General features: G+C 44.3%; 1 protein-coding gene across 2 annotated transcripts in view; it reads right to left on the reverse strand.

The window, feature by feature from the left end:
• The window catches only part of LOC109877229 (E3 SUMO-protein ligase PIAS1), a 78,722-nt gene extending 60,629 nt beyond the window's left edge, over positions 1-18,093 (reverse strand). For both annotated transcript variants that reach the window (XM_031812569.1, XM_031812568.1), the window contains exon 1: positions 18,030-18,093. In XM_031812569.1, coding sequence (XP_031668429.1) covers positions 18,030-18,053 — 24 coding nt within the window. In that variant the 5' untranslated portion in view covers positions 18,054-18,093. The remainder of the gene's footprint in view (positions 1-18,029) is intronic.
• Between the last annotated feature and the right edge of the window lie 1,031 nt (positions 18,094-19,124).

Consider the following 19,124-nt stretch of genomic DNA (forward strand, 5'->3'; position numbering starts at 1 on the left):
AGCTACAGGAGAGACAGAGCATGTTACTGTCTCAGGAGAAAGGAGCTAGCTACAGGAGAGACAGAGCATGTTACTGTCTCAGGAGGAAGGAGCTAGCTACAGGAGAGACAGAGCATGTTACTGTCTCAGGAGAAAGGAGCTAGCTACAGGAGAGACAGAGCATGTTACTGTCTCAGGAGGAAGGAACTAGCTACAAGAGAGACAGAGCATGTTACTGTCTCAGGAGGAAGGAGCTGGCTACAGGAGAGACAGAGCATGTTACTGTCTCAGGAGAAAGGAACTAGCTAAGGGAGAAAGGAACTAGCTACGGGAGAAAGGAACTAGCTACAGGAGAAAGGAACTAGCTACAGGAGAGACAGAGCATGTTACTATCTCAGGAGGAAGGAACTAGCTACAGGAGAGACAGAGCATGTTACTGTCTCAGGAGAAAGGAGCTAGCTACAGGAGAGACAGAGCATGTTACTGTCTCAGGAGGAAGGAGCTAGCTTACAGGAGAGACAGAGCATGTTACTGTCTCAGGAGGAAGGAACTAGCTACAAGAGAGACAGAGCATGTTACTGTCTCAGGAGGAAGGAGCTGGCTACAGGAGAGACAGAGCATGTTACTGTCTCAGGAGAAAGGAACTAGCTACGGGAGAAAGGAACTAGCTACGGGAGAAAGGAATTAGCTACAGGAGAAAGGAACTAGCTACAGGAGAAAGGAACTAGCTACAGGAGAAAGGAACTAGCTACAGGAGAGACAGAGCATGTTACTGTCTCAGGAGGAAGGAGCTAGCTACAGGAGAGAGAGCATGTTACTGTCTCAGGAGAAAGGAGCTAGCTACAGGAGAGAGAGCATGTTACCGTCTCAGGAGGAAGGAGCTAGCTACAGGAGAGACAGAGCATGTTACCGTCTCAGGAGGAAGGAGCTAGCTACAGGAGAGACAGAGCATGTTACCGTCTCAGGAGGAAGGAGCTAGCTACAGGAGAGACAGAACATGTTACTGTCTCAGGAGGATGTAGCTGGCTACAGGACAGAAGAGACTAGTACTTCTACTACATCTACCAGGACAGTATGGAGACTTAAGGGAGGAGGATATTTCCCCTTTTCCTTTGAAGGAAGTGGTTCAGACAGGACATACCTAGGCTGTAGCCTACGTCTGGCAGAAAGCCAGGTGTGCCACTTTGCCCCGGGCTACAAAAGTTTGGTCCCAGCATGCCCACAGGCAGGGCTGATTTCTCAACCCCCGGCTAGACTGAGCAGCACAATGCAAGTCCAGACTTTGCCACGACAATGTTGTTTTCAACCTGAAACCAAAAGAGTGGAGTCAATGCTGCCAGTGTAATGTCAGTGTACCGGTTGCTGCTAGTGTAATGCCAGTGTACAGGTTGCTGCTAGTGTAAAGTCAGTGTACAGGTTGCTGCTAGTGTAATGTCAGTGTACAGGTTGCTGCTAGTGTAAAGTCAGTGTACAGGTTGCTGCCAGTGTACAGGTTGCTGCTAGTGTAATGCCAGTGTACAGGTTGCTGCTAGTGTAATGTCAGTGTACAGGTTGCTGCCAGTGTAATGTCAGTGTACAGGTTGCTGCTAGTGTACAGGTTGCTGCTAGTGTAATGCCAGTGTACAGGTTGCTGCTAGTGTACAGGTTGCTGCTAGTGTAATGCTAGTGTACAGGTTGCTGCTAGTGTAATGCTAGTGTACATGTTTCTGCTAGTGTAATGCCAGTGTACAGGTTGCTGCTAGTGTAATGCTAGTGTACAGGTTGCTGCCAGTGTACAGGTTGCTGCTAGTGTAATGTCAGTGTACAGGTTGCTGCTAGTGTAATGTCAGTGTACAGGTTGCTGCTAGTGTAATGCCAGTGTACAGGTTGCTGCTAGTGTAATGCCAGTGTACAGGTTGCTGCTAGTGTAATGTCAGTGTACAGGTTGCTGCTAGTGTAATGCCAGTGTACAGGTTGCTGCTAGTGTAATGCCAGTGTACAGGTTGCTGCTAGTGTAATGCCAGTGTAAAGGTTGCTGCTAGTGTAATGTCAGTGTACAGGTTGCTGCTAGTGTAATGCCAGTGTACAGGTTGCTGCTAGTGTAATGCCAGTGTACAGGTTGCTGCTAGTGTAATGTCAGTGTACAGGTTGCTGCTAGTGTAATGCCAGTTTACAGGTTGCTGCTAGTGTAATGCCAGTGTACAGGTTGCTGCTAGTGTAATGCCAGTGTACAGGTTGCTGCTAGTGTACAGGTTGCTGCTAGTGTAATGCCAGTTTACAGGTTGCTGCTAGTGTAATGCCAGTGTACAGGTTGCTGCTAGTGTAATGCCAGTGTACAGGTTGCTGCTAGTGTAATGCCAGTGTACAGGTTGCTGCTAGTGAAATGCCAGTGTACAGGTTGCTGCTTTGTCTGTGTACAGGTTGCTGCTAGTGTACAGGTTGCTGCTATTGTAATGTTAGTGTACAGGTTTCTGCTAGTGTAATGTCAGTGTACAGGTTTCTGCTAGTGTAATGTCAGTGTACAGGTTGCTGCTTTGTCTGTGTACAGGTTGCTGCTAGTGTACAGGTTGCTGCTAGTGTAATGCCAGTGTGCAGGTTGCTGCTAGTGTAATGCCAGTGTGTGTACAGGTTGCTGCTAGTGTAATGCCAGTGTACAGGTTGCTGCGAGTGTAATGCCAGTGTACAGGTTGCTGCTTTGTCTGTGTACAGGTTGCTGCTAGTGTACAGGTTGCTGCTAGTGTACAGGTTGCTGCTAGTGTAATGCCAGTGTACAGGTTGCTGCTAGTGTACAGGTTGCTGCTAGTGTAATGCCAGTGTGCAGGTTGCTGCTAGTGTAATGCCAGTGTACAGGTTGCTGCTAGTGTACAGGTTGCTGCTAGTGTAATGCCAGTGTACAGGTTGCTGCTAGTGTACAGGTTGCTGCTAGTGTAATGCCAGTGTACAGGTTGCTGCTAGTGTAATGCCAGTGTGCAGGTTGCTGCTAGTGTAATGCCAGTGTGTGTACAGGTTGCTGCTAGTGTAATGCCAGTGTGTGTACAGGTTGCTGCTAGTGTAATGCCAGTGTACAGGTTGCTGCTAGTGTAATGCCAGTGTACAGGTTGCTGCTAGTGTAATGCCAGTGTGTGTACAGGTTGCTGCTTTGTCTGTGTACATAACCCACTCACATAAATAAATTCCCAGCAACACAGGAAACCACCTGCTGGATTGGGCCGGACCTCTCCCTCGACCTTGGCCTCAATCATCCACAGAGGAAGGGAGAGAATGAAAGAGGTTGAGGAAGGCAGAGAGAGAGATGGTGTGGTAGGTGAAACTATCAGAGAGAGAGAGCGAGAGAGAGAGGTAGGTGAAACTATGAGAGAGAGAGAGCGAGAGAGAGAGAGAGGTAGGTGAGACTATCAGAGAGCGAGAGCGCGCGAGAGAGGGGGAGAGAGAGAGAGAGAGAGAGAGAGAGAGAGAGAGAGAGAGAGAGAGAGAGAGGCATGGTGTGGTAGGTGAAACTATCAGAGAGCGAGAGAGAGAGAGAGAGAGAGAGAGACATGGTGTGGTAGGTGAAACTATCAGAGAGCGAGAGCGCGCGAGAGAGAGAGAGAGGGAGAGAGAGAGAGAGAGGGAGAGAGAGAGAGAGAGAGAGAGACATGGTGTGGTAGGTGAAACTATCAGAGAGAGCGAGAGAGAGACATGGTGTGGTAGGTGAAACTATCAGAGAGAGAGAGAGACAGACTCAGTGAGCACAGTCTGGCTATAGAGACCAGTCGTCACAGACAAACCTGGCTGCCCAGAGTGGACAGGCTGTGCTCACTCTGCTCCAGGGGAGAGGTAGAGACAGAGCTGCATTTCCTACTACACTGTGACAAATACTCAGACCAAAGAGAATATTTCTTTCCCAAAATTATAATTCAATACTAAGAATATGAAACTATAAAAGATGAAGAAAAAATCCAATATTTATTGGGTGAAAAGCCTGCCACAACCTGATGGACAGCCAGTGAAAAGTGAAAAGTAATGTCGATAATATTTCCCATCTTGTTTTGTTTTGTCTTTCATACCATGTCATGTCTTCTCAGTCATGTTGACACTGGTCTACTACCAGGTCATGTGTCTTCTCAGTCATGTTGACACTGGTCTACTACCATGTCATGTGTCTTCTCAGTCATGTTGACACTGGTCTACTACCATGTCATGTGTCTTCTCAGTCATGTTGAGACTGGTCTACTACCAGGTCATGTGTCTTCTCAGTCATGTTGACACTGATCTACTACCATGTCATGTGTCTTCTCAGTCATGTTGACACTGGTCTACTACCAGGTCATGTGTCTTCTCAGTCATGTTGACACTGGTCCACTACCAGGTCATGTGTCTTCTCAGTCATGTTGCCACTGGTCTACCATGTCATGTGTCTTCTCAGTCATGTTGACACTGGTCTACTACCAGGTCATGTGTCTTCTCAGTCATGTTGACACTGGTCTACTACCAGGTCATGTGTCTTCTCAGTCATGTTGACACTGATCTACTACCATGTCATGTGTCTTCTCAGTCATGTTGACACTGGTCTACTACCATGTCATGTGTCTTCTCAGTCATGTTGACACTGGTCTACTACCAGGTCATGTGTCTTCTCAGTCATGTTGACACTGGTCTACTACCAGGTCATGTGTCTTCTCAGTCATGTTGACACTGATCTACTACCATGTCATGTGTCTTCTCAGTCATGTTGACACTGGTCTACTACCAGGTCATGTGTCTTCTCAGTCATGTTGAGACTGGTCTACTACCATGTCATGTGTCTTCTCAGTCATGTTGACACTGGTCTACTACCAGGTCATGTGTCTTCTCAGTCATGTTGCCACTGGTCTACTACCAGGTCATGTGTCTTCTCAGTCATGTTGACACTGGTCTACTACCAGGTCATGTGTCTTCTCAGTCATGTTGCCACTGGTCTACTACCAGGTCATGTGTCTTCTCAGTCATGTTGACACTGGTCTACTACCAGGTCATGTGTCTTCTCAGTCATGTTGATACTGGTCTACTACCAGGTCATGTGTCTTCTCAGTCATGTTGACACTGGTCTACTACCAGGTCATGTGTCTTCTCAGTCATGTTGCCACTGGTCTACTACCAGGTCATGTGTCTTCTCAGTCATGTTGCCACTGGTCTACTACCAGGTCATGTGTCTTCTCAGTCATGTTGACACTGGTCTACTACCAGGTCATGTGTCTTCTCAGTCATGTTGCCACTGGTCTACTACCAGGTCATGTGTCTTCTCAGTCATGTTGCCACTGGTCTACTACCAGGTCATGTGTCTTCTCAGTCATGTTGCCACTGGTCTACTACCAGGTCATGTGTCTTCTCAGTCATGTTGCCACTGGTCTACTACCAGGTCATGTGTCTTCTCAGTCATGTTGACACTGGTCTACTACCAGGTCATGTGTCTTCTCAGTCATGTTGCCACTGGTCTACTACCAGGTCATGTGTCTTCTCAGTCATGTTGACACTGGTCTACTACCAGGTCATGTGTCTTCTCAGTCATGTTGCCACTGGTCTACTACCAGGTCATGTGTCTTCTCAGTCATGTTGACACTGGTCTACTACCAGGTCATGTGTCTTCTCAGTCATGTTGCCACTGGTCTACTACCAGGTCATGTGTCTTCTCAGTCATGTTGACACTGGTCTACTACCAGGTCATGTGTCTTCTCAGTCATGTTGATACTGGTCTACTACCAGGTCATGTGTCTTCTCAGTCATGTTGACACTGGTCTACTACCAGGTCATGTGTCTTCTCAGTCATGTTGCCACTGGTCTACTACCAGGTCATGTGTCTTCTCAGTCATGTTGAGACTGGTCTACTACCAGGTCATGTGTCTTCTCAGTCATGTTGACACTGGTCTACTACCATGTCATGTGTCTTCTCAGTCATGTTGACACTGGTCTACTACCAGGTCATGTGTCTTCTCAGTCATGTTGACACTGGTCTACTACCAGGTCATGTGTCTTCTCAGTCATGTTGACACTGGTCTACTACCAGGTCATGTGTCTTCTCAGTCATGTTGACACTGGTCTACTACCAGGTCATGTGTCTTCTCAGTCATGTTGCCACTGGTCTACTACCAGGTCATGTGTCTTCTCAGTCATGTTGATACTGGTCTACTACCATGTCATGTGTCTTCTCAGTCATGTTGACACTGGTCTACTACCAGGTCATGTGTCTTCTCAGTCATGTTGAGACTGGTCTACTACCAGGTCATGTGTCTTCTCAGTCATGTTGACACTGGTCTACTACCAGGTCATGTGTCTTCTCAGTCATGTTGACACTGGTCTACTACCAGGTCATGTGTCTTCTCAGTCATGTTGACACTGGTCTACTACCAGGTCATGTGTCTTCTCAGTCATGTTGATACTGGTCTACTACTATTGCTTTAATGTATTGTTGTTCTCATTAATATTGTTGTTGTAGTTGATGGTAATCCCATGTCCACTACTACTATTATTATTGCTGTTGTAGTTGTTGTTAATGGTAAACCCATGTCCACTACTACTATTATTATTGTTGTTGTAGTTGTTGTTAATGGTAAACCCATGTCCACTACTACTATTAATATTGCTGTTGTAGTTGTTGTTAATGGTAAACCCATGTCCACTACTACTATTATTATTGTTGTTGTAGTTGTTGTTAATGGTAAACCCATGTCCACTACTACTATTATTATTGTTGTTGTAGTTGTTGTTAATGGTAAACCCATGTCCACTACTACTATTATTATTGTTGTTGTAGTTGTTGTTAATGGTAAACCCATGTCCACTACTACTATTATTATTGCTGTTGTAGTTGTTGTTAATGGTAAACCCATGTCCACTACTACTATTATTATTGCTGTTGTAGTTGTTGTTAATGGTAAACCCATGTCCACTACTACTATTATTATTGCTGTTGTAGTTGTTGTTAATGGTAAACCCATGTCCACTACTACTATTATTATTGTTGTTGTAGTTGTTGGTAATGGTAAACCCATGTCCACTACTACTATTATTATTGCTGTTGTAGTTGTTGTTAATGGTAAACCCATGTCCACTACTACTATTAATATTGCTGTTGTAGTTGTTGTTAATGGTAAACCCATGTCCACTACTACTATTATTATTGCTGTTGTAGTTGTTGTTAATGGTAAACCCATGTCCACTACTACTATTATTATTGCTGTTGTAGTTGTTGTTAATGGTAAACCCATGTCCACTACTACTATTATTATTGCTGTTGTAGTTGTTGTTAATGGTAAACCCATGTCCACTACTACTATTATTATTGTTGTTGTAGTTGTTGTTAATGGTAATCCCATGTCCACTACTACTATTATTATTGCTGTTGTAGTTGTTGTTAATGGTAATCCCATGTCCACTACTACTATTATTATTGCTGTTGTAGTTGTTGTTAATGGTAATCCCATGTCCACTACTACTATTATTATTGCTGTTGTAGTTGTTGTTAATGGTAATCCCATGTCCACTACTACTATTATTATTGCTGTTGTAGTTGTTGTTAATGGTAATCCCATGTCCACTACTACTATTATTATTGTTGTTGTAGTTGTTGTTAATGGTAATCCCATGTCCACTACTACTATTAATATTGTTGTTGTAGTTGTTGTTAATGGTAAACCCATGTCCACTACTACTATTATTATTGCTGTTGGTCCCACCATTTATTTATATATAAATATATATTTTTATTTTATTTTTCGATATGTATACTTTGACAATGTAAGTAATAATGAACTTGCCATGTCAATAAAGTCAATTGAAAAAGTCAGAGAGATGGTGTGGTAGGTGAAACTATCATAGAGAGAGAGAGAGAGAGAGATGGTGTGGTAGGTGAAACTATCAGAGAGAGAGAGAGATGGTGTGGTAGGTGAAACTATCATAGAGAGAGAGAGAGAGAGAGAGAGAGAGAGAGAGAGAGATGGTGTGGTAGGTGAAACTATCATAGAGAGAGAGAGATGGTGTGGTAGGTGAAACTATCAGAGAGAGAGAGAGAGAGAGAGAGAGAGAGAGAGAGATGGTGTGGTAGGTGAAACTATCAGAGAGAGAGAGAGAGAGAGAGAGAGAGATGGTGTGGTAGGTGAAACTATCAGAGAGAGAGAGAGATGGTGTGGTAGGTGAAACTATCATAGAGAGAGAGAGAGAGAGAGAGAGAGATGGTGTGGTAGGTGAAACTATCAGAGAGAGAGAGAGATGGTGTGGTAGGTGAAACTAACATAGAGAGAGAGAGAGATGGTGTGGTAGGTGAAACTATCAGAGAGAGAGAGAGATGGTGTGGTAGGTGAAACTATCAGAGAGAGAGAGAGAGAGAGAGAGAGAGAGATGGTGTGGTAGGTGAAACTATCATAGAGAGAGAGATGGTGTGGTAGGTGAAACTGGGCTTTCCCCGATCCACTGGGCTTTCCCCGATCCACTGGGCTTTCCCCGATCAGAACCATCCGTTGCAAGATTGTGCGCACATCTTCGATCTCTGCAGTGTCGTCATTGGACGCCTAGTTTCTTTTCCTTTCTTCGCCCATCCTGTGTTCTTCCACCTCCATGGTCCACACAACCTATAGTAAGGACCCGGTGTTAGACGGTAGACTAGCCAAGTAGCTGGAAAGGGCTCCATGGTCCACACAACCTATAGTAAGGACCCGGTGTTAGACGGTAGACTAGCCAAGTAGCTGGAAAGGGCTCCATGGTCCACACAACCTATAGTAAGGACCCGGTGTTAGACGGTAGACTAGCCAAGTAGCTGGAAAGGGCTCCATGGTCCACACAACCTATAGTAAGGACCCGGTGTTAGACGGTAGACTAGCCAAGTAGCTGGAAAGGGCTCCATTAGAAGAGCCCATGTTACTTCTCTATCTTGTTGTGACACCCTGGGGACAGTTACTGCAATCAGAGAGACTGCGATATCTGCCCCAGCCTACTGCAATCAGAGAGACTGAGATATCTGCCCCAGCCTACTGCAATCAGAGAGACTGAGATATCTGCCCCAGCCTACTGCAATCAGAGAGACTGCGATATCTGCCTCAGCCTACTGCAATCAGAGAGACTGAGATATGTGCCTCAGCCTACTGCAATCAGAGAGACTGCGATATGTGCCTCAGCCTACTGCAATCAGAGAGACTGCGATATGTGCCTCAGCCTACTGCAATCAGAGAGACTGCGATATCTGCCTGAGCCTACTGCAATCAGAGAGACTGCGATATCTGCCTCAGCCTACTACAATCAGAGAGACTGAGATATCTGCCTCAGCCTACTGCAATCAGAGAGACTACGATATCTGCCTCAGCCTACTGCAATCAGAGAGACTGAGATATCTGACTCAGCCTACTGCGATCAGAGAGACTGAGATATCTGCCTCAGCCTACTGCAATCAGAGAGACTGCGATATCTGCCTCAGCCTACTGCAATCAGAGAAACTGAGATATCTGCCTCAGCCTACTGCAATCAGAGAGAGAGATATCTGCCTCAGCCTACTGCAATCAGAGAAACTGAGGTATCTGCCTCAGCCTACTGCAATCAGAGAGAGAGACATCTGCCTCATCTGACATCTGCCAGATGTGTGCCAGGTGTGGTTCTGCTTGCCGGCCGACTCCAGTCAGGTGTGGTTCTGCTTGCCAGCCGAATCCAGTCAGGTGTGGTTCTGCTTGCCGGCTGACTCCAGTCAGGTGTGGTTCTGCTTGCCGGCAGACTCCAGTCAGGTGTGGTTCTGCTTGCCGGCTGACTCCAGTTCCAAGTAACGTGCAATGACACAGGAAACATCATGCAAATTTCTGCACAGTCGGTCGACACCGAAATAAACAAGTGAAACCAAAGTATACTGTTAGGGTTACGATGTTTTCTTTAAAATGTCTGTTTCCGGGAATAGAAAGGGGATTTCCTCTGTTGTGGCCTAACATGCCAACTCAAATTAAATCCAAATGGTTAGAGCATCCACTGGAAATACATCTAGTCTTCGGCACACTCCATTTCTTAATGAGACATGTTCAGCTCAGAGGTGATTGGGAGAGGCCGGGGGAGAGGCCAGGGGAGAGGCCGGGGGAGAGGCCGGGGGAGAGGCCGGGGGAGAGGCCGGGGGCGAGGCCGGGGGAGAGGCCGGGGGAGAGGCCGGGGGAGAGGCCGGGGGAGAGGCCGGGGGAGAGGCCGGGGGAGAGGCCGGTTCTATGTTTAGTCATTATTAAGTGAGGGTGAGGCCGGGTCACAACCTGCTGTCATGTCCATTAAAATCGATGCAATATTTTGGGTAATGGTTTAATTGACTGACATGTAGTGTCTACGATAGTAACACGGTGTCAGAATCAGAAAATTATGTTTTCACTTTTTATAGGAGCATAATTAAACAACAATAAGAAACTGGCTATTTAAAGCATTTAGTTGTTATTTTAGCTTTCATCCTTAGACAGTGTCTCTGTGCTGCAGTAGTGTAACTAAAGGCTGTGGGAAGGTGTACAGAGGGCTAACTGTGAGGAGAAACTGTGAAACCTGGAAATAGGTACTGGAGCTGCTCCCAGGTAGGAGGAAATCATCTGTTGAGAGAGGTGATATATTCTCCCTCCCAATCCTTCTGCTGCTTTCTCTCTGCAGATTTAAGAACATATTCACACCTTTCTCTCTGCAGATTTAAGAACATATTCACACCTTTCTCTCTGCAGCTTTCTCTCTGCAGCTTTCAGAACATATTCACACCTTTCCTCAACAAGAGGAACAGTAGAACCACTAGTGTTATAGCCTAGGCTTTGATCAGACAGAACTTTTCAACTGATCTGACGTCAGCCGTAAACCTGGTCTGAAAACCTGGATATCCAAAGAAGCTTCAATGCAAATAATTTTCAAACCTGCTTCCATTATATGTCCAGCCAGCCCATAACACCAGTTATATATGTTTCCACGGCAACACAGGGCTTCAAAATCACCCCGGCTGGTAGCGAGCAGAGGCAGGCTATTTTTGGGCAGAAATTGTCAATTATACTTTTGGTACCCGAAGGCTATAATGAAATTTCACAATCTGTCTCAACACCACACTGTGCATTGAACAATAAAGGTATTGTGACCAATTAAAGGGAAGACCGACCTCAGTAAAAACCAAATGTGTTTCTGATGTTTTACCTCCACCATCGGTCCTCTATGAGCAGTCTGGCCGGACGATGCCATTGATGATCTATCTAAGGAACTAATCTCTTTAACTTCAACTAAATGTCTGTGTCTGGTCTTAAGGTGAAGTCATGCTGGGTCAATATAGCACGTTTCCCTTAGTCAGCTCAGTCCCCCATTAATGAAATCAGCCTGTGAAGAATCTGATTGTCACAAACAGTCCAGTCCAAACACATAGCCTCTCAGTTACTAGTTAGTCATGATGCAATGGAACAGTTTGAGAAGTAGTAGGCTATGAGTTCAAAGCAGTAACATCACACCACACAACCGCTATCATCTCTCTCACACACACACACACACACACACACGAAGAAAACAGTCATCATCCACTTTGGTGATTACTGAGCACACGTCTCTTCTTCTGAATAGCACTGATCCTACCTATGAGAGGTAGCCTGGTGCTGAGAGAGAGAGACACAGAGAGACAGAGACAGAGACAGAGAGAGAGAGACAGAGAGAGAGAGAGACAGAGGGAGAGAGAGACAGAGGAAGGGAGAGACAGAGGAAGGGAGAGACAGAGGAAGGGAGAGACAGAGGCAGAGAGACAGAGGCAGAGAGACAGAGGGAGAGAGACAGAGGGAGAGAGACAGAGGCAGAGAGAGACAGAGGCAGAGAGACAGAGAGACAGAGGCAGAGAGACAGAGGGAGACAGAGGCAGAGAGAGACAGAGAGAGGCAGAGAGAGACAGAGGCGGAGAGAGACAGAGGCAGAGAGAGAGAGAGACAGAGGCAGAGAGAGACAGAGGCGGAGAGAGACAGAGGGAGAGAGAACCGTGTCATTTAGAGATTAGCCTAGCCACAGGCTCTACAAATAGACTTCACCTGTAAGCTTCCAGAGCAGGAGGAGTTACTGTACAGGCCCATTGGTGCAGCTGTCTGCAGAATGAGACTAATGCAGATGAAGGACTTTTACAATAGCAACAATTGAAATGTTTTAAGCAACAACATAGTCTGTGTCTTGTCTATAGCTTCCAAAAACAATCAACGCAATACATTTGAGGCCATTTTAGGCCTATTTCTGACAGATTTCAGAAACCACAGATTATTTGAAGCCATGGATGAGCCTAAGAGTTGAGTTATGGATCGATGCATCTTGAAACACGGGTTACATCCCGTACCAATTTAAGGAGTAGATTTAATATTCTAGCAGTTTCTATGCCAATTAGCAGATGCTTTTATCCAAAGCGATTTACAGTCATGTGTGCATACATTTTACGTATGGGTGGTACCTGGCATTGCAAGCACCATGCTCTACCAACTGAGCTACAGAATCAGACCTGTGTTACCTACAGAATCAGACCTGTGTTACCTACAGAATCAGACCTGTGTTACCTACAGAATCAGACCCGTGTTACCTACGGAATCAGACCCGTGTTACCTACAGAATCAGACCCGTGTTACCTACGGAATCAGACCCGTGTTACCTACAGAATCAGACCCGTGTTACCTACAGAATCAGACCCGTGTTACCTACGGAATCAGACCCGTGTAACCTACAGAATCAGACCTGTGTAACCTACAGAATCAGACCTGTGTAACCTACAGAATCAGACCTGTATTGCAACTCAACAGGGATGAGAAAGACAGCTCTGAATCATTTGATCACATTACCAGTCAAGCAACTGATGAACTTTGGGTCACCTCACACCTCTACAGAGGCTAGTTCAGAGGAGAGGAGAGACTGACTCAGTGAGAACTACAACCACTAGCTATGGTTCACGAAATCTGCAAAGCCTTTTTCTCACTAACATTACCACTGGGAGGTAGGGTATAGCCTATGGCATTAAAAACATGAGAGTCTTGTATTCTCACTTCTTCAAATCCCCAACCCTGGAAGACACCAGGTCAGTGGATCTAGCATTCAACACAGAGCTAAGGATAAGAGAGAGAGACAGAATGTACTGACTGTCTCCACTGTAGTGATGATGATCTGATGTACTGACTGTCTCCACTGTAGTGATGATCTGATGTACTGACTGTCTCCACTGTAGTGATGATCTGATGTACTGACTGTCTCCACTGTAGTGATGATCTGATGTACTGACTGTCTCCACTGTAGTGATGATCTGATGTACTGACTGTCTCCACTGTAGTGATGATCTGATGTACTGACTGTCTCCACTGTAGTGATGATCTGATGTACTGACTGTCTCCACTGTAGTGATGATCTGATGTACTGACTGTCTCCACTGTAGTGTTGATCTGATGTACTGACTGTCTCCACTGTAGTGTTGGTGATCTGATGTACTGACTGTCTCCACTGTAGTGATGATCTGATGTACTGACGGTCTCCACTGTAGTGATGATGATCTGATGTACTGACTGTCTCCACTGTAGTGTTGATGATCTGATGTACTGACTGTCTCCACTGTAGTGATGATCTGATGTACTGACTGTCTCCACTGTAGTGTTGATGATCTGATGTACTGACGGTCTCCACTGTAGTGTTGATGATCTGATGTACTGACTGTCTCCACTGTAGTATGATCTGATGTACTGACTGTCTCCACTGTAGTGTGATGATCTGATGTACTGACTGTCTCCACTGTAGTGTTGATGATCTGATGTACTGACTGTCTCCACTGTAGTGATGATCTGATGTACTGACTGTCTCCACTGTAGTGTTGATGATCTGATGTACTGACGGTCTCCACTGTAGTGTTGATGATCTGATGTACTGACTGTCTCCACTGTAGTGTTGATGATCTGATGTACTGACTGTCTCCACTGTAGTGATGATCTGATGTACTGACTGTCTCCACTGTAGTGTTGATGATCTGATGTACTGACTGTCTCCACTGTAGTGATGATCTGATGTAGACTGTCTCCACTGTACTGACTGTCTCCACTGTAGTGTTGATGATCTGATGTACTGACTGTCTCCACTGTAGTGTTGATGATCTGATGTACTGACTGTCTCCACTGTATTGATGATGATCTGATGTAGACTGTCTCCACTGTACTGACTGTTTCCACTGTAGTGTTGATGATCTGATGTACTGACTGTCTCCACTGTAGTGTTGATGATCTGATGTGAGTGTAATGATTTGCAAGAAACACGAAGCGTTAATCATCAGCGGTGAAAGACTATTTGTAGGAAGCAGTCTCATGTCATACGAACTCCATCTGCTCCGAGTTTGAGCCTGGACATGGTTTAGGAACAGAAACTACAACAACAGACAACATGTGTGAGGAATAAAGACTTAAACACCAACACCGTGCCGTAGAAGAGATACACCCGAGGACATTAATATGGACTGAGTTTCCAAGCACACAGCAATAGCAACACTTTGGAGTAAAAGTATAAAAATATCCCTCAGATCAATAGCAGCTCAAAAGGGAGCCTGTCAAGCATCGGGTATCGTCAGTTAGGCCCTAACTCATATAGTCAGCTGCAACGTCTCACAATAGATGTGCAGACTGAGACAACTCCTAATAAAACACGGTCTGAAATACTGTTCCTAATCAAATGGTTGACGTGAGAAAACTGATGTCACTCTTTTTGAATCACAACAAAATGTCATTTTGAAGTATGTCTACATCTGAATCAATTGCTATTGATTTGTGATCCTAGTACACTAGATTATGAACCACACAAGAAACATTAACTGCACTAGCTTTAAATGAGATAATTCTAGGAAGGCAAGAAGGCAATTGCTCTGAAGGCACCATGCAAGCAATGCTGAGAGAAATCATTCAGGCAAAAGGTTGCTATGCAGGTTTGCATTTCTGACAACTAGTTTAGGGATAAATGTAGCCTTTGATCATCACTCTCAGTTCCATTACATTACGACTCTCAGTTCCATTACATTACGACTCTCAGTTCCATTACATTACGACTCTCAGTTCCATTACATTACGACTCTCAGTTCCATTACATTACGACTCTCAGTTCCATTACATTACGACTCTCAGTTCCATTACATTACGACTCTCAGTTCCATTACATTACGACTCTCAGTTCCATTACATTACGACTCTCAGTTCCATTACATTACGACTCTCAGTTCCATTACATTACGACTCTCAGTTCCATTACATTACGACTCTCAGTTCCATTACATTACGACTCTCAGTTCCATTACATTACGACTCTCAGTTCCATTACATTACGACTCTCAGTTCCATTACATTACGACTCTCAGTTCCATTACATTACGACTCTCAGTTCCATTACATTACGACTCTCAGTTCCATTACGACTCTCAGTTCCATTACATTACGACTCTCAGTTCCATTACATTACGACTCTCAGTTCCATTACATTACGACTCTCAGTTCCATTACGACTCTCAGTTCCATTACATTACGACTCTCAGTTCCATTACATTACGACTCTCAGTTCCATTACATTACGACTCTCAGTTCCATTACATTACGACTCTCAGTTCCATTACATTACGACTCTCAGTTCCATTACATTACGACTCTCAGTTCCATTACATTACGACTCTCAGTTCCATTACGACTCTCAGTTCATATCACATTACGACTCTCAGTTCCATTACATTACGACTCTCAGTTCATTACATACGATCAGTTCCATTACATTATGACTCTCAGTTCCATTACATTACGACTCTCAGTTCCATTACATTACGACTCTCAGTTCCATTACATTATGGCTCTCAGTTCCATTACATTACGACTCTCAGTTCCATTACATTACGACTCTCAGTTCCATTACATTACGACTCTCAGTTCCATTACATTACGACTCTCAGTTCCATTCCATTACGACTCTCAGTTCCATTCCATTACGACTCTCAGTTCCATTACGACTATCAGTTCCATTACATTACGACTATCAGTTCCATTATGACTCTCAGTTCCATTCCATTACGACTCTCAGTTCCATTCCATTACGACTCTCAGTTCCATTCCATTACGACTCTGTTCCATTCCATTACGACTCTGTTCCATTACATTACGACTATCAGTTCCATTACGACTCTCAGTTCCATTCCATTACGACTCTGTTCCATTCCATTACGACTCTCAGTTCCATTCCATTACGACTCTCAGTTCCATTCCATTATGACTCTCAGTTCCATTCCATTATGACTCTGTTCCATTCCATTATGACTCTCAGTTCCATTACATTACGACTCTCAGTTCCATTACATTATGACTCTCAGTTCCATTACATTACGACTCTCAGTTCCATTACATTACGACTCTCAGTTCCATTACGACTCTCAGTTCCATTAGATTACGACTCTCAGTTCCATTCCATTATGACTCTCAGTTCCATTACATTACGACTCTCAGTTCCATTACGACTCTCAGTTCCATTCCATTATGACTCTCAGTTCCATTCCATTATGACTCTCAGTTCCATTACATTACGACTCTCAGTTCCATTACATTATGACTCTCAGTTCCATTACATTACGACTCTCAGTTCCATTACATTACGACTCTCAGTTCCATTCCATTATGACTCTCAGTTCCATTCCATTACGACTCTCAGTTCCATTCCATTACGACTCTCAGTTCCATTCCATTACGACTCTCAGTTCCATTCCATTACGACTCTCAGTTCCATTCCATTACGACTCTCAGTTCCATTCCATTACGACTCTCAGTTCCATTCCATTATGACTCTCAGTTCCATTACATTACGACTCTCAGTTCCATTACATTACGACTCTCAGTTCCATTACATTACGACTCTCAGTTCCATTACATTACGACTCTCAGTTCCTTTACATTATGCATAAGAGTAATTGGAAGAAGACATCTTCTGTACAGTTTTGTTACGAACCCCAGCGCTCGGCCTGAACATGAACAAGCATCGCTTGTGGTACGGTTTTGGAAGCATACGAACCTTATCTTTCATATCAGCGAGAAATAATTTTCAAAAAAGGTTCAATTGATATACATCTTTATAGGGTTAAAGAGTACATCTTGGGCGAGGGTAAATTAGGGCTGAACTAACTCAAAACAAGTTACCAGAACTTGAACTGTAATGAATGAACCGGCACCCCGGTATATATTATTTTATTGCTGCTCTTTAAGGACGTGTTACTTTTATCCGTATTTATTGAAACTGCACTGTTGGTTAGGGGCTTGTAAGTAAGCATTTCACTGTAAGGTCTACCTACACCTGTTGTATTCGGCGCACGTGACTAATAACATTTGGTTACGATGCAGAGCAACGTGTTAAGATTGGCATAAAGCCTAAACGTGTTCAATGATATAAACATATCAAAAGAACATTGCTACACGTTTTACAACATCTATCACTATGACTCAGTGATAGTCCACCGCTGTGTAAAAGTAACCGAACTAAACCAGGCTACAAAACGTTTTCAAATTAGAACAGCTTGTCACCATTAAAAAGTGCATCATTTTATGCGTCTTGAGAAATTGATAAAAGTGAAAACGCTTGAAAAGTCGCCTAAGCTAGCAAGAAGCAGATGTAATCCTTCTCCCATCGCTAGCGGGAGCCTCTGTTCACTAGCTTGACAGAACGTCAAGACCGCTCGTCCCCCTCCAAACGCGGACCAACTAATTAGCTGATAACGGCATCCTCATTCAAACAGTCAACTACGATCCATCATTGTCATAAGATACTTTTTAACTAAATGTCTACTAAGTTGACATGGACCGAAAAGGAAAAATACTTTTTAATTATTCCGCTAGCTAGCTAATAAAGATATTCTATGCAGGAGACCGCTAACGAACGAGCGGTTCTCTCTCAACATCAACAATAACATGTTCCAGCTTTCCCCTTATAGTGAATTCCTTTAAAGTTATCCCTTTGCACAAAAAATACACATAAATTCACACTAAAATTAGTTCCTTGTCGTTTAAATTACACATGCGAAGATTTGCGTTGGCATTATATCGTTTGCTAACCGTTTACATTTATAATGATTTCAAGCTGCGCTTTACCTTCAATTCCGCACTCTCCGCCATCTTGCAATTCCTAGTGCAAGCGTGATGACGTGTTGTGACGTAACCGACCGCTACGCTACGTGCGTGCGCTCATTGGGGGTGCATTTAAAATACTTGAAACGTTGTTTGAGTGCTTAAAACTGTGTTAGTTTTGCAGTAGATATAATCCGTCCCATATTCCGTTTCAAGAGATACGTTTAATTGACATGACACTTTAGGCATCTTTTGAGGTCCTCAATCAATGCAAAATGCAACATTTTTTCCTCTCCCAACCACCAACTTGTTCTTTGTAATGGAGTTGTCTCCATAGAAGTTTTGTACATAATTTCCTCCACAAAAGAGAGTGACTATGCCTCTCTCTCTCTCTCTCTCTCTCTCTCTCTCTCTCTCTCTCTCTCTCTCTCTCTCTCTCTCTCTCTCTCTCTCTCTCTCTCTCTCTCTCTCTCTCTCTCTCTCTCTCTCTCTCTCTCTCTCTCTCTCTCTCTCTCTCTCTCTCTCTCTCTCTCTCTCTCTCTCTCTCTCTCTCTCTCTCTCTCACTCACTCACTCACTCACTCACTCACTCACTCACTCACTCACTCACTCACTCACTCACTCACTCACTCACTCACTCACTCACTCACTCACTCACTCACTCACTCACTCACTCACTCACTCACTCACACACACACACACACACACACACACACACACACACACACACACACACACACACACACACACACACACACACACACACACACACACACACACACACACACACACACACACACACACACACACACACACACACACACACACACACACACACACACACACACACACACACACACACACACACACACACACACAAGACAGGGAATAAATGCAATGGATACAACAGGATAAGCAAATGGATCCAGAATACAACAGAATGGACTGGATTAATAATGAAATAGCACAGGACTGTATAATAAATATATATATAATTATATATATAATCAAACAACTATCAGTAACAGTAAACACACAAAGTTACAACAACAATATTAAAGTACTTCTGCACGCACTCCATCCCACAAGTCCACTCAGAGGAGAAGTGAGGAGACAGTGG

Source organism: Oncorhynchus kisutch, unplaced genomic scaffold, assembly GCF_002021735.2.
Source record: "Oncorhynchus kisutch isolate 150728-3 unplaced genomic scaffold, Okis_V2 Okis03b-Okis08b_hom, whole genome shotgun sequence".
NCBI lineage: Eukaryota > Metazoa > Chordata > Actinopteri > Salmoniformes > Salmonidae > Oncorhynchus > Oncorhynchus kisutch.